The sequence below is a fragment of the Geotrypetes seraphini genome, chromosome 19 (genome assembly GCF_902459505.1).
Source record: "Geotrypetes seraphini chromosome 19, aGeoSer1.1, whole genome shotgun sequence".
Lineage (NCBI taxonomy): Eukaryota > Metazoa > Chordata > Amphibia > Gymnophiona > Dermophiidae > Geotrypetes > Geotrypetes seraphini.
Genome location: NC_047102.1, coordinates 16663693 through 16688169, shown reverse-complemented (window position 1 = coordinate 16688169; position 24477 = coordinate 16663693). Strand labels below are relative to the sequence as shown.

The 24477-nt window shown below is 49.0% G+C and overlaps 1 protein-coding gene across 1 annotated transcript in view; it reads right to left on the bottom strand.

Annotated features, from left to right (window-relative positions):
* GALNT18 (polypeptide N-acetylgalactosaminyltransferase 18) overlaps nucleotides 1–24477 on the bottom strand; it is a 407250-nt gene that overhangs the window by 179837 nt on the left and 202936 nt on the right. Inside the window, exon 2 of the mRNA XM_033928873.1 lies at nucleotides 11332–11521. Within this exon, the coding sequence (XP_033784764.1) occupies nucleotides 11332–11521 (190 nt within the window). The remainder of the gene's footprint in view (nucleotides 1–11331; nucleotides 11522–24477) is intronic.

Below are 24477 nucleotides of genomic sequence, written 5' to 3'. Positions count from 1 at the left end.
TCTCTATGCCCTTCATGATCTTGTAAGTCTCTATCATATCCCCTCTAAGCCTCCACTTTTCTAGGGAAAAGAGCCCCAGTTTCTCTAAGCTTTCAGCATATGAAAGGTTTTCCATACCCTTTATCAGTTGTGTCGCCCTTTTCTGAACCCTCTCGAGTATCGCCATATCCTTCTTGAGGTACGGCAACCAGTATTGGACGCAGTACTCCAGATGCGGGCTCACCATCACCCGATACAACGGCAGGATAACATCTTTTCTTCTGGTTGTAATCAGTGTTCCCTCTAAGCGGGCGGGTGTTGTGAGCAAACTTTTTTCACTGTGAGCTAAAAATATCGGGCGCCAGCAAGTTATGAGCCAAATAAATATGTTGCTTTCTACCACAGAACTTCCTTACGTTTGTATGGAATCTATCCCCTTTCAACTTTAGAGAGTGCCCTCTCGTTCTCCCTGCCTTAGCTACTAAGTCTATTCCCTTCAGTACCTTGAATGTTTCTATCATGTCCCCTCTCAATCTCCTCTGCTCAAGGGAGAAGAGGCCCAGTTTCTCTAATCTTTCGCTGTACGGCAACTCCTCCAGCCCCTTAACCATACGTGACAAAAAATCAATTCATGTAGCAAATGCTACATTTATCTTTTGGCATGGCCCATCATGTAGCAAATGCTATAACTGATGGGCCATGCCAAAAGATAAATATATATATACTAAAAAATAAAAATAAATATATACTAGGAGTAAAGGGGCATGCAATAAAGCTTTTAAGTAGTAGATTTAAAACAAACCTGGGAAAATATTTTTCATTCAACATGTAATTAAAAAAAGATTTGGATAATTTCCTTAAAAAATCTGCATGACATTATTAAGATGGACTTAGGAAAGCCCACTGCTTATTCCTAGAATAAACAGCATAAAATCTGTTTTACTCTTTTGCACTGTTGTGCTTTCAGCAAAATGTTTTAAACACAAAAACAGAAAATCACATGCACAGGCATTAGGTCACCCAGGCATCTAGAATTAGCAATCTTGCACAGCCAGCCTATGATTGACAGGAGCTGCCAAATCACATTGAAAAGGATAAGGAAGGCAGATAAGAGATGGTGGAAGGAAGACAAAACGAAAAGGCAAGAACAAAACTGAAGTAGAAACGAGCCAAACATACAGTATAGCATACAAAAAATGTATGTTTTCCTTTGGCTTCCAAAAACTGATTGGCATCCAAGTTCCCTAAAGTTTCACACAGTCATCTTCTAATAATGTCACCATATACAGTTGGCTTGCCAGAAATATGTTTAGGATGCCACTGCAACTCTACCAACAGCATATTAACTTAACAGTGTAGCTTCAAAATAACTGCATCTCTATCCTTCCCTCCCCCCTGTGGTTTTTAGCATATCTCTCTTCTCATTTCCTCCACTCAGATCTGATCATTCTCTGCTCTCTCTTCCCTTTTCTTCTCTGGTCTTCCTTCTCTATTTTCTGCCTCCATCTAAATTAAATTCTTTCTTACTATTTAGTCCCGTTTCCCTCTTTTCACTGTGTCTACACACAGCTTGTCACCCCTTTCCCTCACCCCTCCATTATCTTACTATTTTCTTCCCCCTTTATTTATCTCCTCCTTCCATCCAGTATGTGTTCTTTCCCCACTTCCATTCAGCATCTGCTCTCCCTTCTCAACTGACATCCATCTGCCTTCTGCTCTCTCTCCCTTCTTCTCACTTCCATCATCTGTCCCCTTCTCTCTCTCTCTCATCTCCTCCATTCCATCATCTGCCCCTTCTCTCTCTCTCTCTCTCTCCCCCCCCCCAACTTCCATCATCTGCCCCCCTTCCCCTCACCTTTGTGGGTCACTTTCTTTCCCCTGAGGGTGGCTCATGTCACAGGGGAAGCTTTGGCCGAGCAGAACCGCTTGATTGACAGTGGAACTTACTTGATTGATGTCAATGCTGGGGCCCGTTGCCGTTTGAAGGAAAAAAAAAAAGGTGGAAAAAAGGAACCTGTAAAGGCGAGAGGAAGGGAAACCTCCAGGACAGCTGCTTTTTGCCCTCCTTCAGCGGCCCAAGAGTTCAGACCAGCAGCGGCAGCTCTGTATGCTTTTAACTTCGGCACAGAGCTGCCCCTAATCAATACTTTAGCGCGGTTTCATGAGGCAGCCTCGGGGTCTTTGATAGCCGGCCCGCTTCGATGATGCGATGTGGGCCGGCCTAGCAAAGGCCCCGAGGCTGCCTTATGAAACCGCGCTAAACTATTGATTAGGGGCAGCTCTGTGCCGAAGTTAAAAGCATACACAGCTGCCGCTGCTGGTCTGGAGGTGCGGAGACAAGGCAGGAGGCAAACGCGGTGGAAGGCAGGAGTCCCGGCGAAGGCAGGAGTCCCGGCACAGCGACTACAACAGGAAGTTGCAAGTCAGCTGACGCCGGCCTTTCGTTGCGGCGGGGACCGAATCCTTCGCGGACCGGCAAGATTTTGTTTGCGGACCGGCGGTTGAAGAACTGTGCTCTACACTGTGTGCGCTGTGACGAGAAACATGTGCGCTGCGAGGTAATATTTTGTGCGCCAGCGCACCCCAGCGCAGCTTAGCGGGAACACTGGACTTGTAATACCTTTCTTGATAATACTTAGCATTCTGTTTGCCTTCTTTGAGGCCGCTGCGCACTGTGCCAATGGCTTCATCGTTTTATCAACCAGTACCCCTAAGTCCTTCTCTAGGCTACTTTCACCCATTACCAGCCCTCCCATCGTATAGCTGTACATCGGGTTTCTGTTTCCTACATGCAAGACTACATTTCTCTACATTAAAGTTCAGCTGCCATTTATTCGCTCATTCTCCCAGTTTGTTCAGGTCCCTTTGTAAATCTTCACAGTCGTCTTTAGTCCTAACCCCACTAAAAAGTTTTGTGTCATCTGCAAATTTTTATAACTTTGCACTTCGTCCCTGTTTCTAGGTCATTGATAAATACATTGAACAACAGCGGTCCGAGTACCGACCCCTGATGAACACCACTAGTGACCCTTCTCCAGTCCAAGTAGTGGCCCTTCACTCCTATCCTTTGCTTCCTACTTGCCAACCAATTTTTGATCCATCTATGTACATCCCCTCCCACCCCATGGTTCTTCAGTTTCTGTAGTAGGCGTTCATGGGGTACCTTATCAAGGGCATTAGGCCTGTCGTCGTCGTCCAGGGAAGATTTGTATGTAGCCAATAAATCTCTTCTTTCCACAAGGCGCTATTGTCCTGCACACATTTGTCGGTGTACCGGATTTTTGTGTGTCTTATGCAAAACTCACATGTCATATCAAAAATGCCCCTCCGCATGGAATATATTGGAATTAAATATTCTTTTGTGCCACTTAATTGTAAGCATACAACTTATGAAGAGCATCGCCATTAAGTTGGTATAAAAAAAGAGGGACCGTGTCATTCCATTTTTGTATGAACACTGGCTACTTATTCTGGCCAAAATCAGATGTTTGATTATTAATGTGCCATTGAGTGTTTTACACTCAATTATGTTTCTTATGCCTTACCGTCCTTCCCACCCATTCCATTCCTTTCAACATTCTCTTCTGACTGTCTACCCTGCACCTCATATTAGACTGGATCAAAGGTTTCAATTAGCCTTTTGTTATTTTGCCCCTGTACTCGGAAGCTCATTACCTTTCAAGCTTTGCACCAAGAGAAACTACAGAAAGTTCAAAACACTTTTCTCTTTGGCCTTCAGTTGCAGATAGGAATGCCTGCTCTGTGCTAGAGAATGACACGGGGGGTGGAGGGGGGGGGGGTCAAATTTTTTCCTCGTCTCCGCAGGAACTCAATTTCCCCATCCCGTCCCCGTGAGTTTTGTCGCTGTCCCTGCCCCATTCCTGTAAGCTCTGCCTTAACCACACAATCCTCGAACACTTATGATTTTAAAGGGTTTGAGGCTTGTGCAGATGAGGACAGAGCTTAGGCATTGGTGGAATGAGGCATTATGACATCACAATCTGAGCTCTAGAATGTTGCTACTTAGGATTTTAAAGGGTATGAGGCTTATGCAGATGAGGACAGAACTTAGGCATTATGACATCACAATCTGAGCTCTAGAATAGAAACATAGAAGATGATGGCAGAAAAGGGCTACAGCCCATCAAGTCTGCCCACTCTGCTTACCCACCCCCTGTCTATGCCCTAATGACCCAATTTCCTTATCTTGACCCTCGTAGGGATCCCACATGGGTATCCCATTTATTCTTAAAGTCTGGCACGCTGTCTGCCTCGATCACCTGCACTGGAAGCTTGTTCCAATGATCAACCACTCTCTCTGTGAAGAAATACTTTCTGGTGTTGCCATGAAATTTTCCGCCCCTGAGTTTGAGCGGGTGCCCTCTTGTGGCCGAGGGTCCCTTGAGAAAGAAAATATCATCTTCCACTTCGACACGTCCCATGAGGTACTTAAATGTTTCAATCATGTCTCTCCTCTCCCTACGTTCCTCAAGAGTGTAGAGCTGCAATTTGTTCAGTTTCTCTTCGTACGAGAGACCCTTGAGCCCCGAGATCATCCTGGTGGCCATCCGCTGAACCGATTCAATTCTGCGCACATCTTTACTGTAATGTGGCCTCCAGAATTGCACACAGTATGTAATGTGGACTCCAGAATTGCACACAGAATGTTGTTACTTATGATTTTAAAGGGTTTGAGGCTTGTGCAGATGAGGACGGATCTTAGGCATTGGTGGAATGAGGCATTATGACATCACAATCTGAGCTCTAGAATGTTGCTACTTATGATTTTAAAGAGTTCGAGGCTTGTGCAGATGAGGATGGAGTTTGCAGGAATGGGGCAGGGACAGGAAAAGAACTCACGGGCATGGGATGGGAAAACGAGTTCCAGCGGGCATGGGGAAAAATTTGTCCTCATGCCACTCTCTACTCTGTGCTTCTATTATAGCTTTACAAATTCTTTCTTTATTCTGGATTGTATAGCTTTACTAATATTTACAACATTCATGTTTTAATTGTTAACTAGTTTAGAATTGGTATTAACGCCCTGATATTCTTTTTAAGAATGGAATATCAATAAGGCAAATTAAATAAATCCATAGAATTCTCAGTTGTAAAAACTCAGCTTTGTATTCCATTCCAATTGATTGCTCTTAATTTGACGTCCAGTCAAATGTGTCATCTTCCTGTGGCTAACCTCTGTTATTCCCTTTCACGCTCTTTATAGCTTTCTTTCACTCGAGCCCATTCTGACAAACCATTGCTGGAAAAAAACCATCTTGGAATATAACCTGTAATTTTGCTATACAGTATAAACTCAGTTCCTGTAGCTCTATGGATTGTCTCTATAGAGTGCTTTTATATTTGCCTGGTTTAAAAGGGAAATAAATTAAAATAGCAATTAGACACAGTACCTAATCTAACCCCTCCCCCCTTCCTTTACAAAACTGCAATAGCGGTTTTTAGTGAAAGCTGGCGTGCTAAATCCTTTATGCTGCTCCCAAGTTCCTATGAGCGTCGGGAGCAGTGCAGAGCATTCAGCGTGCTGGCCTGCGGTTTTGTAAAAGGGGTGGCTAATCTTTAGTTTCTTATATGTTATTCCAATAATTGTTCAAAGTTTAGGGGCCATTCTCTGACGCAATGGATTTATGCGCCCTGTAATAGAGTGAGCGGGGGTGGGGTGAGCCTGTCCAAGCACAGCCCCACATAATCATGGAACGCACACAAAAAAAGAACTCTTTATTAACTCAAAACCACAAGGCCTGATACTTCACAGGACCAGACACGAAGAGAAGCAGTCTTAATTTCAAAAGCAAAATGTCTCGAGATGGGCCTGTGACTGACAGAGCCCAAAACACCGTCCGTAGCCTGCAACCACCATAACCCAAACACGGTCTGCCAAAGTCTTTCTCAAGTCAAGTAGCAAGGTCTGGTCCTAGGCAGACCTCAAAACAGAGCTCACACGTAGTCGGCACAAAGAAGTTTGGCTTATGCCTTGACTACCTAGAACATTCACTTTCTGCGTCAATCCTTAGGACGTCCTTCTCCGCACTGTGCCACCTGCAGGCTTAGACGACGACTACTTTTTCTTGCATGGCCATATTATTCACAGTGAGGCCAATGCACCTGATCGCACCAGAAGCAAGAGTCGCAGACTTTAGAAGAGAAATGAAAAATTGCAGTAACTAATCTGACCGTTCCGATGAGCAATTCTCCGTTCACTTTTAAAAAACGAGCTTGCATTTTTCTGAAACAGAGAAAAATGAAAGCAGACGAAGACCATATATGGCCTATCTAGTTCGCCTAGGGTTACCACATTTTCCGTTTGAAAAATACGGACCCACCCTAGACCCGCCCCCCAATCCCACCCCAGCGCCACCTCCCACTGCCTGCCCTCGTCGGGCAGGACATGCACACATGCGCGGACGCCTTCCTGCCGAACGCGATGCGGAGGAAAGCTTTTCAAAACCCGGACAAAGTGCCGAGTTTTGAATAGCCGTCTGGATTGCCTGTCCATGCCATCTACTATCCCTTCTTCTTGTTTAGAGATCCAGAGGTTGTGGTAAGAGCGGGTAGCGTAGCTGGTTTTAAGAAAAGTTTGGACAAGTTCCTGGAGGAAAAACCCATAGTCTGTTATTGAGAAAGACATGGGGGAAGCCACTGTTTGCCCTGGATCGGTAGCATGGAATATTGCTACACCTTGGGTTTTGGCCAGATACTAGTGACCTGGATTGGCCACCGTGAGAACGGGCTACTGGGTTTGATGGACCATTGATCTGACCCAGTAAGGCTATTCTTATGACTCTGAGGCACTGTGGAATGAGGCATTATGACATCACAATCTGAGCTCTGGAATGTTGCTCTCATTGGGGTTCCGGAATCTTGTTGACTCTTTGGGTTTTGGTCAGGTACTAGTGACCTGGATTGGCCACCGTGAGAACGGGCTACTGGGTTTGATGGACCATTGGTCTGACCCAGTAAGGCTATTCTTATGACTCCGAGGCACTGTGGAATGAGGCATTATGACATCAAAATCTCAGCTCTGGAATGTTGCTCTCATTGGGGTTCCGGAATCTTGTTGACTCTTTGGGTTTTGATCAGGTACTAGTGACCTGGATTGGCCACCGTGAGAACGGGCTACTGGGTTTGATGGACCATTGGTCTGACCCAGTAAGGCTATTCTTATGACTCCGAGGCACTGTGGAATGAGGCATTATGACATCAAAATCTCAGCTCTGGAATGTTGCTCTCATTGGGGTTCCGGAATCTTGTTGACTCTTTGGGTTTTGGTCAGGTACTAGTGACCCGGATTGGCCACAGTGAGAAAGGGCTACTGGGTTTGATGGACCATTGGTCTGACCCAGTAAGGCTATTCTTAGGTTCTTAATGTACTTGTCCTAAGCTTCATTAAATTCAGATACACTTTTTGTCTCCACCGGGAGGTAATTCCAAGCATTCACCGCCCTTTCCATGAAAAAGTAATTTTTTTATCCCCTTTCACCTTCATCCTATACCCCCTCATTTCAGAGTTGCCTTTTGTTTGAAAGAGACTTGTCTCACACAGCTTAGAAGTATGCTGTTCACCATACATATACAGCGCTGCGTGCATCTGGTAGCGCTATAGAAATAATTAATAGTAATAGTGAGCTACTAACAATTGAGTCCTTAATAGGGGGTTATAGAACGCAACAGCAATATAGCTGTGCAGTTAAAGTAAAAATATTTTATATTACTGGAAGGTTTTTCTAACACAATATGCAATCTATTTAATGTTAAAGACGTTAATTTTATTCGTAATGTCATTTATGAAACCTATTCCGCGTCTTCTCCACAAAAGATCTTTGAAATAGAAATGCTTTGATTTTCTGTGTGGTTATTGACCAATTTTAATTGAACTGCAGAGTTACGTTGCCATTCTCTTCAAAATACACATAATTACAGCCTGATTAGGTGGGTTTTTTTTTCTTCTTCTTCTTTAATGTGTAAAGGTTTCCATGGTGATATCTTTTAATGCCTATGAGGGGAGTTCAATAATTTATCTACCTCAGTAGGAGAGAAGAGTTTTTAAAAAAAAGTGTGTTTTATTTTTCAATATAGTTCCCCGATTGCTCCATACATTTCGTCCACTTTTCCTGCAATGACTTTAACCCCTTTGAAAAGAATTCCTCTGTTTGACCTTCAAACCAGGATGTTGCAGCTTCCTTGATGTCTTCATCAGTTGAAAACCGTTGTCCATGGAGAGATTTCTTCAAAACTCGGAACTGGAAGTAATTCGAGGGAGCCAGGTCAGGGCTGTTGGGTGGATGGTTCAGTTGCTGAAACCTACATTCCCGGATGGCAGCCTGTGATTGTTCTGATGTGCACCAGTGCATTGTCGTGAAGTAGCAGCACGCCTGCTGTGAATTTTTCTCATTTCTTCTCCATGATTGACTCCCGCAAAGTGTTCATTGTGTTGGCGCAACTCTCTCCGGTTATGGTCGTCTTGTACAGCATGAACTTCAGATGCAAAAATTCTTAATCATCCCAGAAGACAGTTGCCATGATTTTTCCTGAAGATTTTTCTGTCTTGAACATTTTCCGAGTAGGGGATGACTTGTGCTTTCACTGCATTGACTCCATTTTGGACTCAGGATCTCTGTGATAGACCCAAGTCTCATCTCCAGTCACCAAATGATTAAAAGAATTCACTTGGTCTTCATGGACCATCTCCAAGTTCTCCTGCTGTCGAGAGAGAGGTCGTGAGAGATCGAGAGTAGAGAATGACATGGTAGTTGTTACCCACGGCTAGCTGCGGGTAACCCACCAAAACGGTGACCAAAAAAAAAGGTCACCGCGAATTCGGGGACAAGGCCATTCACCGCCCCGTGGAGCAGTGAATGGTAGCACGGGGCGGTGAACAAGTAGCGAACGCGCGGTGAACGAGCATTCGATCCGGCAGCCCACTCTCTCTCACCGGCCGTCCATGCATCTCCCTCCCTCCTTTTCCCTTACCTTTTCTTCTTGAAACTGGCGATTTCTATAAGGCTACGAGTTGTATTACGGCCGGAGCCTTGAAGTCGCATCGCGTTGCCTGTTGGAAAAAGTCTCCTCTGATGCAACTTTCTGTTTCCGGTTACACTCGCGCTATGGTTGAGGGGGGGGAGTTTGGGGTGGGGGGAACCTCCCCACTACACTCGTGCTATGGTATGGGGGGGGTGTGGGGGGTGGGTGGGGGAACCTCCCCACTACACTCGCGCTATGGTTGAAGGGGGGAGTTTGTGTGTGGGTGGGGGGAACCTCCCCACTACACTCGCACTATGGTTGAGGGGGGGAAGTTTGGGGGTGGGTGGGGGGAACCTCCCCACTACACTCGCGCTATGGTTAAGGGGGGGAGTTTGGGGTGGGTGGGGGGAACCTCCCGACTACACTCGCTATGGTTGAGGGGGGAGTTTGGGGGGGGGGGGGGGAACCTCCCCACTACACTCGCGCTATGGTTGAGGGGGAGTTTGGGGGTGGGTGGGGGGAACCTCCCCACTACACTCGTACTATGGTTGCGGAGAGGAGTTTGGGGGTGGGTGGGGGGAACCTCCCCACTGCACTCGCACTATGGTTGAGGGGGAGTTTGGGGGTGGGTGGGGGAACCTCCCCACTACACTCGCGCTATGGTTGAGGAGAGGAGTTTGGGGGTGGGTGGGGGGAACCTCCCCACTACACTCGCACTATGGTTGAGAGGGGGAGTTTGGGGGTGGATGGGGGGAACCTCCCCACTACACTCGCTATGGTTGAGGGAGAGTTTGGGGGTGGGTTGGGGGAACCTCCCCACTACACTCGCGCTATGGTTGAGGAGAGGAGTTTGGGGGTGGGTGGGGGGAACCTCCCCACTACACTCGCGCTATGGTTGAGGGGGAGTTTGGGGGTGGGTGGGGGGAACCTCCCCACTACACTCACGCTATGGTTGAGGAGAGGAGTTTGGGGGTGGGTGGGGGGAACCTCCCCACTACACTCGCGCTATGGTTGAGGGGGAGTTTGGGGGTGGGTGGGGGGAACCTCCCCACTATACTCGTGCTATGGTTAAGGGGGGGGAAGTTTGGGGTGGGTAGGGGGAACCTCCCGACTACACTCGCTATGGTTGAGGGGGGAGTTTGGGGGTGGGTGGGGGAACCTCCCCACTACACTCGCGCTATGGTTGAGGGGGAGTTTGGGGGTGGGTGGGGGGAACCTCCCCACTACACTCGTGCTATGGTTGAGGGGGGAGTTTGGGGGTGGGGGGGGGGAACCTCCCCACTACACTCGCGCTATGGTTGAGGAGGGGAGTTTGGGGGTGGGTGGGGGGAACCTCCCCACTACACTCGCGCTATGGTTGAGGGGGAGTTTGGGGGTGGGTGGGGGGAACCTCCCCACTACACTCGCGCTATGGTTGAGGAGAGGAGTTTGGGGGTGGGTGGGGGGAACCTCCCCACTACACTCGTGCTATGGTTGAGGGGGGAGTTTGGGGGTGGGTGGGGGGAACCTCCCCACTACACTCGCGCTATGGTTGAGGAGAGGAGTTTGGGGGTGGGTGGGGGGAACCTCCCCACTACACTCGCGCTATGGTTGAGGGGGGGGTTGGGGGGGGGGGGGGGGGAACCTCCCCACTACACTCGCGCTATGGTTGAGGAGAGGAGTTTGGGGGTGGGTGGGGGGAACCTCCCCACTACACTCGCGCTATGGTTGAGGGGGGAGTTTGGGGGTGGGTGGGGGGAACCTCCCCACTACACTCGCGCTATGGTTGAGGAGAGGAGTTTGGGGGTGGGTGGGGGGAACCTCCCCACTACACTCGCGCTATGGTTGAGGGGGGAGTTTGGGGGTGGGTGGGGGGAACCTCCCCACTAAACTTAAAACTCGCATGCAACTGCATTTACAAGCCATTTCTCGCTCTGACGGGGATATCAATGATGACGTGATCTTTCCCGCAAACCCCACCACTATACTTACATTGGCGCGTCGACAATTCCCCTCCCTTCATGCGCACACTTGTCGGTGCGCACATTTGACTGAGTGGAACTGTTGGAACACCAATGTCCTGTGCGCTACTGATAGTCTAGTTTTATACCCAGTATGACATAAAAGGTAAAAAACAAATTATTTTAAATCTAATTCTTCTTTCTAGGGCAGTGGTTCTCGGCTCAGTCCTCGGGACACACCCTGCCAGTCAGTATTTCAGAAACCCCACACTGAATATGCATGAGATAGATTTGCATACAGTGGAGGCGGTGCGCGCAGATTTTCTCTCATGCATATTCATTGCGCATCCTCTAGAAACCTGACTGGTTGGGTGTGTCCCGAGGGGCTGAGCCCCTGTTCTAATGGTGACCAAGGCCAACAACATACACTTACCCGTTAGGCCTGAGATCCGGCAGGGGTCTATCCAGAGGCAAGCGATCACTCAGATAAGCATTGTAGCCATAATACTGAAACTGCTTCAGGGCAATCCGTTTGTTTTCAGGGCTGAGGTTCTGGCCCCAGTGAGCAAAGAGAGAAGAATCTGTAAAGGGCTCGACATTTTCTTCAGGTTTCAATGGAGCTTCTGGGGAAAAAGACATGCAAAAAGGTAACATAAATAAGAGATTTGGACCTGAAACTAAGGACATTATTTTTGCGGTACAGTAACAATTGAGCGCAGAAATGCGCTCTGAGAAAGGCACTGACAATAGCATGCAAGACATGCATGACATCGATCCCGCCGCTTTAAAACCTTACTGTTAGTGCTGTGAGGGGGGTATGGGGGGAACCCCTCCCCCCAGTACATGTACAAGTCCTCGTGGTCCCGTTTGAGGGGTGGGGTGGGGGGAAACCCCCAAGTACACCGAAAACTTCCATTTTCCTTTCAGTTTTCGGTGTTCAGGAATTTTTCAGTGTAGTGGGGGAGGGGGGGGTTCCTTTCCACACACCCTCAATGGGAGCGCGAGGACTTGTACATGTAGTGGGGGGGGGTTTCCCCACCCACACCCCCTCACAGCGCTAACGGTATGGCTTCAAAGCCTTGGGAGCGGTGGCGCGCATATGTCCTTTATGCAAATGTCACCGAGGGATTGTTAGCGCGCCAAAGTCCGGCGCGCTTTTGACGGGCTAGTGAACAAGCCATACAAACAAATGTTATGAAAGTTAACGATAGAAAAGATTAGTGAAGATTCTAAATGCTTTCTATGTAAAAAAAAAAAAAAAAAACCCCAAAAAACCCACCCCAGATGAAACAGTGGATCATGCCATGTTTGTGGTAAAATTTCACAAAAGGGATACAGGAAAGATCATTTGATCTGACATCATTTCTTTTTTTAATTGGTGAATTTTGTTTTGAGTTGATACACTGATATTTTATTTTTTTTGGGTGGGGATGTTTATGATGTTGTCCAGACATGTCTATGTTATATATGGAAATTGTAGGGAAACGAGATTTTTTTGTATGTGATATGGAAACCGCATAGTTGTATGCGTTATATAAATTTTTAAATGAATAATAAGATAATGTCACTTAAATAACGCACCGGCATTTAACTTGATATACCGCCTAAATGCCAAGGCAACCCTAGCGGATAACAATTCCAAAACATAAAAACAATTAAATAGGAAAAGGTACTCCATTACAGGACAGGACAGACCGCAAACGAGACCCAGCCCCTAAGCCTGTCCAATACTTAAGCAAAAATAAATGGCTTTCAAGTGAGTACAATTTATTGGGAAGACACAATCGAGGAAAATGTCACCGAAAATGAGAAATTAAAGATTTCATGGGACTTAAAAAAAAATCAGGCAGATCAGAACTTGCAATATAACCCCTCCCCTCCTTTCATAAAGCAGCGTTAGCGCTTATCGATGGCTGCGGCAGTAAAAGCTCCGATTCTCATAGAATCGCTATGAGCGTCGGAACTTTTACTGCTACGGCCAGCGCTAGAAAACACTAATGTGGCTTCATAAACTAGGGGTGGGGGGAGGGGAGGAGTTAAACAGCAGATCTAACGGCAATGGAAGGAAACTTTATATGGTACAAAACACAGGAATCTACAAAGACTCTAGAAGGAGAAATAAAAAGTAGTAGCAATTATACAGTAATATATAAAATTTCATTCCACCTATAACTGTCACAAACCCTGTCCTGGAGGACCACCAGCCAGTCAGGTTTTCAGGATAGCCCTAACGAATATGCATATGAGAGATTTGCAAATAATGGAGGTGACAGGCATGCAAATATACCCCATGCATATTCATTAGGGCTGGTGGTCCTCCAGGACAGGGTTAGGGACCATTGGTTTACAGAATAGCACTCCATGTGGATTTATTTTTTTTAGTGTCGTTTACTAGGCCTACCAGATTTTCCAGAGCTAAAATCCGGACCTATGGCCCCGCCTGAGTCAGGCCCCGTTCCGCCCCCCCCCCCCTCAACCGGGAAGGCATCTGTGCGTGAGCTGGTGTGATGCGATGGCATCGCACACATGAACGCAAGCCGACGTCGCTCCTAGCTGGAAGCTTTTCAAAACCCGGACAAAGTCCAGATGCCCGGACATGTCCTCTTAAAGGAGCTCCCTGGGCTCCCTGGACCTGCCCCCTCCCTGCTTCTGCCCCCCTCTTGCAAGAATGTACTCTTTTGACCAGGGTCCAGAAGATCAAGTAGCACCTTCTCTTTCATTATTCAGTGCAGCCAAATTTGTAGTCTTCAAAGGACCACGGGCAGCGGTTCCTACACGGTGCCCACAGCTGACCCAGAAGCCTTCCTTCTAATGTAAAATCCCAGCATCAGAGGAATGGCTTCCGGGTCAGCCGTGGGCAGCGTGTAGCCCACGGCCTTTTGAAGACTGCGAGTTCGGCTGCACTGAATAATGAAGAAGGCAGGAGGAGGCAAAACCTGGACACCTGGAGCTGGACACAGAGGCAGATACACTGACGTCACCAGAGCAGGCAGCATTCTGGGCCCCCCCCCTGAACTCTACGGGCTCGAGACACGTGCCTACTTGGCCTTCCCTTTAATCCTGCCCTGGACGTCACGATGCCTGATAGTTACCGGTCTCTTTCTTTTTGTTGAATATCAGTCTGGATCCTGCCGGTTTGTGGGTTTTACATGAGGGTGAGAGGAAAGTCAGGAGAGCGAGCGCCCTCGCAGACCATCGAGAGGGAAAGAAGATAAGTCTGCGAATGCAGCGATCCGTGCAGTCGCTGTGGGGGCGTGCCTCCGATCGAGTCAGTTTGCATGCAGACTCGCTGCAAATCGGTCGGCCGGATCGGTTCAGATCGCCCACGGAGCAGTAAGGCTGGTGAATCTAGCCCTATGTGCATTGTCTAGAGCAGTGGTTCCCAACCCTGTCCTGGAGGAACACCAGGCCAATCGGGTTTTCAGGCTAGCCCTAATGAATATGCATGAAGCAAATTTGCATGCCTATCACTTCCATCATATGCAAATCTCTCTCATGCATATTCATTAGGGCTAGCCTGAAAACCCGATTGGCCTGGTGTTCCTCCAGGACAGGGTTGGGAATCACTGGTCTAGAGAACATCCATTAATGCAACGAACGCTGATTTATATGGTAAACATCGTTAACGCCAACTGTACGACAAATTCTATCACAACAGAGCGATTCTGATACCAGCCTTACTAACATTTTGTTAAGCATTAAACCGAAGCCGTTTTTATTCCTTGCAATAAATGACACCAACCAGATAGTAATTCAAAGTGGCTTTTTTTTTTTTTTTTTTAAACTAGGAAACAAATCTAGTCTCTAACTTGAAAACACATAGCAACATCTTTGATTGCTGACAGAACCAATTCCACTATAGTATCAGAAAGAGGAGTGAGGTCTTAGTTCCTTGCATATATCAAGGTCTGTGCGTGTTTTCTATTAAAAATGGAGGGCAATGCTCCCTGAGAGCACTAAGCAAGACAGTTGGTACACCATCTGCCTTTAGCAACCTGAAAAGTCTTACTTGCAATTGTAGAATTAGTCTGAAACTTCTTAATGCTTAGATTAATGTTGACATTTTTTATTTAGCAGTTTCTCTTGCACTTAGTATTATACAGTTAGCGGCTAATTCATTAAGATTTAACATTGACCGAAATCCTATTCTTTTAGATCTCAAGGGATCAACAGTGAATGCATTATTGTTCCAGAAAACGGAAGGTTACCCAAGTACTTTGGCCTAACACCTGGGCCAATGTTGGGCATGCAGAGGTCTGGGGCAAAAAATATGGAGGGAACCCCAAAAGCTCACTTTCAGGCTAGTCTTTCTTCAGGCATGAGACTCTCTATGGCAGGGGTGTCAAATGGCGGTCCTCGAGGGCTTCGATCCAGTCGGGTTTTCAGGATTTCCGCCAATGAATATGCATGAGATCTAATAACATACAATGAAAACAGTGCATGCAAATAAATCTCGTGCATATTCATTGGGGAAATCCTGAAAACCCGACTGGATTGAGGCCCTCGAGGACCGACATTTGACACCCCTGCTCTATGGCATTGGAACGTTACCATATGTCTGGGAAAGCCTGGACATGTCCTCTTTCTAGAGGGCTGTCCGGGCGCTCAGTTGGGTTTTTTAAATTGTGGAGTCTGCCCGGGTTTGGCAGGGCCAGCGTACAAGTCTCTCTCTTCTTAACTCCTAGGCGCTGCCCCAGGAATAGGAAGTTGCTGTAGAGAGGCAGCTTCTGGAGTAGGCTCATGCCACTGAGCTGCTGGTGGCCCAAAGAGGAGGTAAGAGGGGGGGGGGAAGCTACTGGATTCCTTGTAAACCGACCCTGCCAAACTAGCTTCTGGGGCGTGGCCAGAAGTGGGTTGAGGGTATAGCTGAAGTTGAGGCAGGGGCGGGGCTGCTTGGCAGCAGGAAGGAGTGGGCATCCCTACCACTTCCGGGGGAGGGGGTGTCAGGGAGGTTGCTTGGTGGCGGGAGGGAGTTGGCATCTCTTCTGCTGCTGGGGAGGGGGGGAGTTGCTTGACAGTGGGAGCGAGTGGGTACCTCTCCCGCTGCCGGGGGGGGGGGGGGGTATGTGTGTGTCAGGGGGTTGCTTAATGGCAGCGGCAGGAGGGAGTGGCCATCCCTGCTGCTGCTGGGGGGAGGGGCATTGCTTGATGGCGGCTGAGCCAATCAGTGCTCAGGAAGTGACCATAAGGTAAGGCTAGGACTACTCAGATCTGTCAGATAATTTTGCTCACAAATGTAGGCCAGTGAGGTTAGGGAATCACTAGGCCAATAATAGAGAGTCACCCGGAGTGTTCATTTAAATATTAATCACCTTGTTGTAATACATTTGCTTGGCAGAGTCAGAGACTACTAGGAAGCTCAGAAAAGACCACGGTACGCTGTTTTGATAATCCGCCGCTGGAACCGGTTTAACGACCATCTTAAAGTTTTGAGAACCTTTCCCTGAGAGACTATTGTAGAATGAAATGTAAGAACAGACGGATTGCCAAATATTGACCCGTCTTTAATCCATAATTGCAGTTATTACAATCAAGCCCCAAAGTGAGTAGACCCTTTTTCGTGTTGGTACAGACATCCCAGGGAACACACTCAAGGCAGAACATTAATTTTTCTAGGCAGAATCTTCATAGGTTGGCTTTCAAAAAGAAAATTAAAAGTGATATTTGAATGGCTTACATTGTCAGCGAGTGACATTTCTGAGCTTAAATAGAAGAATTGACTTTCTTTCCAGTATTGACATTTAGACGGAAAATGTTTTGTTAAATCTGCATTTTTCTAACTCAAAGGTGGATTTTTTGGTCAGGAACTACTTTATTATTTAGCTGACGTACGTTTCTTTAGAGTCTGAGCTCTTAAAACTTGGGGGGAGGTCTTGTATCTATGGGGAGATAAAAAGCAATTTTGTAAACAGCTCCTAAATTTAGATTCCATTAGTACTCACAGATTTATAGAATGCTAGCGCAGATGCCCGTGAGCGGCATGTGTAAGCGATGCATGCTATTCTAAGAACAATGCACCAAATTCACATAGTTGCAACTGCACGGGGCTATGTACCCCTCACCCCCATCCAAATTCAATTAACTTCTCCTGTAGCCCCTTTCCGCTCCGGCCATGCTATTTCTTTGGGCCAATACAGCATAATGAACCAATGTAGTCCAACACTACTGTGTCCCATAAGGAGGAGTGGCCCAGTGGTTAGAGCAACAGCCTCAGCACTCTGGGGTTGTAGGTTCAGATCCCACGCTGCTCCTTGTGACCCTGGGCAAGTCACTTAATCCCCCCATTGCCCCAGGTACATTAGGTAGATTGTGAGCCTGCCGGGACAGATACCGAAAATGCTTGAGTACCTGATTGTAAAACCGCTTAGATAATTTTGATAGGCGATATATAAATACCTAAATAAAATGTAACAGGGGAATGACTGGGAGGGTTTTGTGAAAAAAAAGGAGATGGCGTTACTCTCTATTCCCCTTTCATAGTAACATAGTAGATGACGGCAGATAAAGACCCGAATGGTCCATCCAGTCTGCCCAATCTGATTCAATTTAAATTTTTTTCTTCTTAGCTATTTCTGGGCAAGATGCCAAAGCTCTACCCGGTACTTTTCAGATTCGATCATAGGACTCTGCATTACAAAGATGCCAAAGAGAAGCAAATTTAAAGATATTTTTCAGACCATGGCAGGGTGAAGTTCACCATGCTTTTCACCATGCTTCTTATTCACCATGCTTTTTATTTTATTTATTTTGTTAATGGAGTCATTAATTTATTGCTCATATATAATGCAGTAGTAGTCAGTTTACCAGCTGCTCTTAATTTAATTTATAACATTTTATTGAAGCAATGAAATAAATATATAATAATATAATACAGTAAAAAAATAGTCATTACATTTAAATTTACCATATTAACTTCTATTATCCCAGGACAAGCAGGCATGATATTCTCACATGTGGGTGACGTCATCTACGGAGCCCCGGCGCGGACAGCTTTTCAAGCAAACTTGATTGAAGTTTCAAGTTTGCACACTGCACCACGCATGTGCGTGCCTTCTCGCCCACTAGAGGGCGCATCCCACCTCGTGGTCCTCAGTTCAAATTTTTCCGCGGAGCAAGAAAGCCCTGTGGATCTGAGCTCCAGTGTTTTTGCCTTCTAGCTGCCGCGTTTAGTTTGTTTTCCTTCGAATTAGTTCGCGGTGCTGTTTCTTTCTTTTCGTTTCTCTTCAAAAGTCTTTCGTTTTTCATCGGACTCCGGGGGCTCCCGGAATCCGTGGCCGCGGGACGTCGGTACGTTCCCGGCCTTCTTCTTTTTCTTCGTGGATGTCCCGTCCTGTTACGGGATTCAAAAAGTGCAACCGGTGCGAGAGGTTGCTTTCCATCACTGACCCTCACCGGTGGTGCATCGTCTGCCTTGGGCCCGAACATCCGACAGACTCGTGTGATCGCTGTGCTACCTTCCAAAACAGGGCCCTCCATCGCCGTAAGGCAAGAATGGCCGAATTGTTCGCCGTCGATGCGCCGCCTAAGGCCTCGACGTCGGCCTCGGCTTCGGCCCCGGCCTTGACCTCGGCCTCGGCGTCCTCGGGGGCCTCGGCCTCGCCTCGGCCCTCCTCCTCGAAGGCGTCGTCAGTGAAGCAAGCTTCGGGTAAGTCCTCTGTTCCATCCCCTTCAGCAAAGAAGCCATCCTCGAGTCAGGCCAAGGCGGGTGGGTCGACCCCGGCCCCGCATCGGACCTCGACTCCGCACACCCCGAGGGAATACTCGAGACCGAGGTCGCCCTCCAGGGAGTGTGCCCCGGACTCGGAACTCCCCACCTTCGTGGGGATTCCGGCCTTCCAGGATCTCCTCCGAGCTCTGATCTCATCGGAGCTGTCGGGAGCCCTGGAAGTGTTGCAGCGTGCTGCGGTTCCGGCGGCCTCGACCTCGGCCTGGACGCCTTCGGTCTCGGAGGCCCCGGCCTCGGCTCCCTCGGGAGCCCAGGCCTCGGCGACCTCGGTCTCGGGTACTGGGACCCCGTTCACCTCGGTCTCGGCCCCGCCCCGGACCTCGACCTCGGGGGAACCCCCTGAGCGGAGTATAAGGCCCAAAGAAAAGTTGCGCAGAGTGCGCCGTCTTTCCTCCTCTTCCTCCGGGTCTTCCAGACACGCCTCGCCCTCGACGCGACCTCGGACGGGGCGTCGATCGAGGAAGTCTAAGCGGCCCCGAGGCTCGCCTCGGCGCGACCGTTCCTTGTCGTTCGGGGGCGAGGCGTTGCAGGTGTCGGAGTTGCGCCTCGACAACCCGAGGCTCCTCCGCTCACCCCATGGGAAGTCTTCCCGGGCCGCCTCGCCGAGGAAACGGGAGAGTGTCCCACGAACCCCGGGGTCCTCACCCAAGGGCTCTGCGAGGAGGACAACTTCCCCTTCCCCCTCGAGGGCCCTCGAGAGGGGATCCTGGGATTCGGGATCGGTTAGGGATCCTCATTATTCCCATGAGGCCTCCCCCCTCTCCTCGGTGGGGCGGTCGAGAACCCCCTCCCCCCAGGCTAGGCCGTCCTCATTTTCATCCTTCGTTCAGGACATGGCCCAAGCCCTGGGGATTGACCTGATGGTAGGCTCTCGGTATTCCAAAGAATTTTTGGAGGAACAGGACCTCCCCATTCTTCCTAGGGAGGTGCCTAGACTCCCTCTCAACAGTGTCCTTCTGCAAACCTGGCTGAAGAACTTGTCAAACCCTCTTACAGTCACGTCTGTGCCCTCAAAAATGGAATCGAAGTATAGGACGATTCCCCCTAAAGGGTTCGATAAGGCGCAGCTCTCACACCAGTCTCTTCTGGTGGAGTCTGCTCTTAAAAAATCACAGCCCTCACGGGTTTCTGCGGCGGTTCCACCAGGCAGGGAGGGGCGGACCCTGGACAAGTTTGGCCGCCGCCTCTATTCAAATTCCCTGATGGCCACCAGGGTTCTAAACTACGCCTTCACCTTTTCCTCCTTTTTGCGTGGTATGGTGAAGGACCTTCCTCAATATCGAAACTCGTTACCGGACTCCCAAAGAGCAGGATTCGACAAGTTTATGTCCAACCTGTCTCAATTGCGGTTGTACCTATTCCATGCAGTGTACGACGCCTTTGAGCTGGTTTCGAGGGTGTCGGCCCTCGCGGTGGCCATGCGCCGCTTGGCCTGGCTTCGCACCCTCGACATGGACCCAAACCTGCAGGAACGCCTGGCAGACTTGCCTTGTGTGGGGTCCGAGTTATTCGACGAGTCATTGGATGCGGCGACCAAGCGCTTGTCGGAACAGGAGCGCTCTCTAGCATCCCTGGTCCGCCCCAAACCTAGGCCCCCGCCGCAGAAACCCTTTCGGCCTCCGCCGCGCCGATACCCTCAGAAGTCGACCCCGGCTTTCTCGAGACCGCCTCCGAGACGTCCGTCTCAGCGAGGCAGAGGGGGACAACCCCAAGCCCCGGCGCAGGGCCCTTCTAAGCCAGCGCCTTCCTTTTGACGGGCTGAGCGGACGGGGCGGGTTCCCCTCCGCACTTTCACAGGAACCCCTTCCTATCGGGGGCCGTCTTCGGTCCTTCCGGGAGGCATGGACCGGGATTACCTCAGACGCTTGGGTGCTCCGGATCGTCTCAGAGGGCTACTCGCTCAACTTTGTGTCCTCGCCGCCGGACAGTCCCCCAAGTTTAGTCCCCTGCAACCGTTCGCAGCTACCGACCCTTATAACCGAAGCCAAAGCCCTCTTGAAGCTTCGGGCGGTCGAGCCGGTCCCCAAGGACCAGTGGGGTACGGGGTTTTACTCCCGCTACTTCTTGGTCCCAAAAAAGACCAGGGACCTGCGCCCCATACTGGACCTCAGGAAGCTCAACAAATTCCTGGCCCGGGAGAAGTTTCGAATGCTATCTCTCCCGGTTCTGTATCCCCTCTTGGAGGAAGGGGACTGGATGTGCTCCCTCGACCTGAAGGAAGCATACACCCATGTTCCGGTGCACCCCGCCTGTCGAAGATTCTTACGATTCCAGGTGGGGGACCTCCACCTCCAGTACAGGGTACTGCCCTTCGGCCTAGCCGCGTCCCCACGAGTATTCACGAAGTGCATGGTGGTGGTTGCAGCAGCCCTCAGGTCGCGTGGACTTCACGTGTTCCCTTACCTGGACGATTGGCTCATCAAAGCCCCGACCAGGGAGGGGGTTATCTCAGCGACCCGACAGTCTATTGCCTTCCTGCAAACCCTCGGGTTCGAGATAAACTTTCCAAAGTCTCAGTTGAGGCCGTCGCAGTCTCTTCAATTCATAGGTGCGGTGCTGGACACGGTGCGCCTACGCTCCTACCTGCCGACCCAGCGGTTGGAAGCCCTGGTACGGATGAGCCACCAGGTCTCTCAACTGTCGAAGGTGTCGGCCAAGCGCATGATGATGCTGCTGGGCCATATGGCCTCGACGGTACATGTCACGCCGTTTGCGAGACTACATCTGAGGATCCCTCAGTGGACCCTCGCGTCCCAGTGGCGTCAGGAGTGCGACCCGGTGTCTCGCCTCATTTCGGTGACTCCGCCCTTGCGGAAATCGCTGCGTTGGTGGACAGACTCTTCAAATCTGTCCATGGGGCTATTGTTTCGCACTCCGCATTTTCGCAAGGTCCTGACCACGGACTCCTCGGAGTACGCGTGGGGAGCCCATCTCGACGGTCTTCGCACGCAGGGCCTGTGGTCGACAGAAGACCGTCAGTGTCACATCAACGTGCTAGAGCTGCGAGCCATCTTCCTAGCACTTCGAGCCTTCGTTCACATATTGCAGGACCAGGTGGTCCTCGTCCGCACGGACAATCAGGTGGCAATGTATTATGTGAACAAGCAAGGAGGAACGGGGTCATGGCCCCTCTGCGCCGAAGCTCTTCGCCTCTGGGAGTGGGCGGCCTCCCGGAACATCTTCCTCCGGGCGGCCTACATCCAAGGAGAACGGAATTGCCTGGCGGACAAACTCAGTCGACTTCTGCAACCGCACGAGTGGACTCTACACTCAGCAGTTCTACGCGAGGTCTTCGCTCGCTGGGGAACGCCACAGGTGGATCTGTTTGCCTCTCCGGAGACACACAAACTACCACTATATTGTTCTCGGATGTACTCGCAGGACCGTCTGGAAGCGGATGCCTTCCTACTCGACTGGGAAGGGAGGTTCCTGTATGCATTCCCTCCGTTCCCTCTGATCATGCGAACGTTGGTACACCTAAAATCGTCCACGGCCACGATGATTCTCATAGCACCTCGGTGGCCGCGTCAGCACTGGTTCTCCCTGCTGCTCCAGCTCAGTGCCAGAGAGCCTCTTCCCCTGCCTGTCTCTCCTTCTCTGCTGTCTCAGAGTCAAGGATCCATGTTACATCCCAATCTGCAGTCATTGCACCTGACAGCCTGGTTTCTTGTTCCCTGACTCCTCCGGACCTGTCTCAATCGGTGAAGGAGGTGTTGGAAGCCTCCCGCAAGATCTCGACGAGGCTTTGCTATGCGCAGAAATGGACCAGGTTTTCCACCTGGTGCTCGTCTTTTCACCTGGATCCGGTATCAGTTCCGGTATCCTCGGTTTTAGAATATTTGTTTCATTTGTCGCGCTCCGGCCTGAAAACCACTTCGGTGCGGGTTCATCTCAGTGCGATTTCTGCTTTCCACCAACCTCTGGAGGGACGCCCTCTGTCAGTCCATCCCTTGGTGACACGCTTCATGAAAGGGTTACTCAGGGTTTGTCCCCCTCTTAAGCCTCCGTCTGTCGTGTGGAATTTGAATGTGGTTCTGGCTCAACTGATGAAACCCCCGTTTGAGCCACTCAACAAGTCCCTCTTGAAATTTCTGACTTGGAAGGCGGTGTTTCTAATCGCCCTCACCTCCGCCAGGCGGATCGGGGAGTTGCAAGCCTTGGTTGCGGACCCCCCTTTCACTGTCTTCCATCACGACAAGGTGGTTCTCCGCACCCATCCTAAGTTTCTACCTAAAGTTGTTTCTGACTTCCACCTCAATCAGTCCATTGTCCTTCCTGTGTTCTTCCCGAAGCCCCACTCCCATCCTGGCGAGACGGCGCTTCACACACTTGACTGTAAGAGGGCGTTGGCATTCTATCTTCAACGCACCAGGCCTCATCGGAAGGTTCCTCAATTGTTTTTGTCCTTCGATCCCAATCGATTAGGGCATCCAGTTTCCAAGCGCACTCTGTCTAACTGGTTGGCCGCTTGCATTTCCTTTTGCTACGCTCAGGCTGGCCTTCCTCCCCCGGGTCGAGTCACGGGGCACAAGGTCCGAGCGATGGCAGCTTCGATAGCTTTCCTCCGATCCACTCCGATGGAGGACATATGTAAGGCTGCCACTTGGTCTTCGGTTCATACATTCACCTCTCATTACTGTCTGGACACTTTATCCAGAAGTGACGGCCGGTTTGGCCAGTCAGTATTGCAAAATCTGTTTTCCTAAATTGCCATCCTCCCACCTGCCCTTTTTTGGTTAGCTTGGAGGTCACCCACATGTGAGAATATCATGCCTGCTTGTCCTGGGATAAAGCACAGTTACTTACCGTAACAGGTGTTATCCAGGGACAGCAGGCATATATTCTCACAACCCGCCCGCCTCCCCGGGGATGGCTTCCTTGCTAGTTATGGAACTGAGGACCACGAGGTGGGATGCGCCCTCTAGTGGGCGAGAAGGCACGCACATGCGTGGTGCAGTGTGCAAACTTGAAACTTCAATCAAGTTTGCTTGAAAAGCTGTCCGCGCCGGGGCTCCGTAGATGACGTCACCCACATGTGAGAATATATGCCTGCTGTCCCTGGATAACACCTGTTACGGTAAGTAACTGTGCTATATATGTCTATCATTCCTTCAAAATAAATTTTTCAAATTACCTATTGCATCTCTCAATACATTCCCTCAATTTCCGACCCCCCCTTACCCTCTTTCCCCCCCTTATTTCTTCCCCCATTGTTTTAATATTATTACAATATTATAATTAATGAATTAAACAGAAATACAGTTCAAGTAATTAAATACATATTAATATCATCCCTCCTATTTCCCCCCTACCCTAGAATGAAAGGTGACATGAAATACCAAGTATATAAAAATGCCTAGAATATTTACATAGCTTTAATGTAAAGTATTAAGAATCATACTTCTTGCTTTTGAGGATAATTTTTGTATATAAGGGTCCTAAATTTCTATTTTGATTCCATTAAGATCGGTATGGAATAAATTATTGAAATTATGGGAATTTCATCAATTTGTTACAGATTTTTTGCCTATTCAAGGAAATAGTGATTTTTCTCCGGGTATGACTAATGTTACTTTTACATATTGGGTAGGTAAAGGGGTTAAATATATTGCTCAGCTTTTAGATGAGTCTGGGAGGTTACATAGATTTCCAGAACTATCTATTCTTAATTGTTGGAAGTGGTCCAGGGTCATTATATGGATATATGCAAGTACAACATTATGTGAGTCAAATCATAAGAGGGGGTCTTTCATTGGGTGTTCGTGAAAGGATTTTAAATTTTTTAAATCAATGTAATGATGTTCCTCTCTCTGTATCTTTGTTACATAAATTGTGGTGGTGTTTTATTCCATA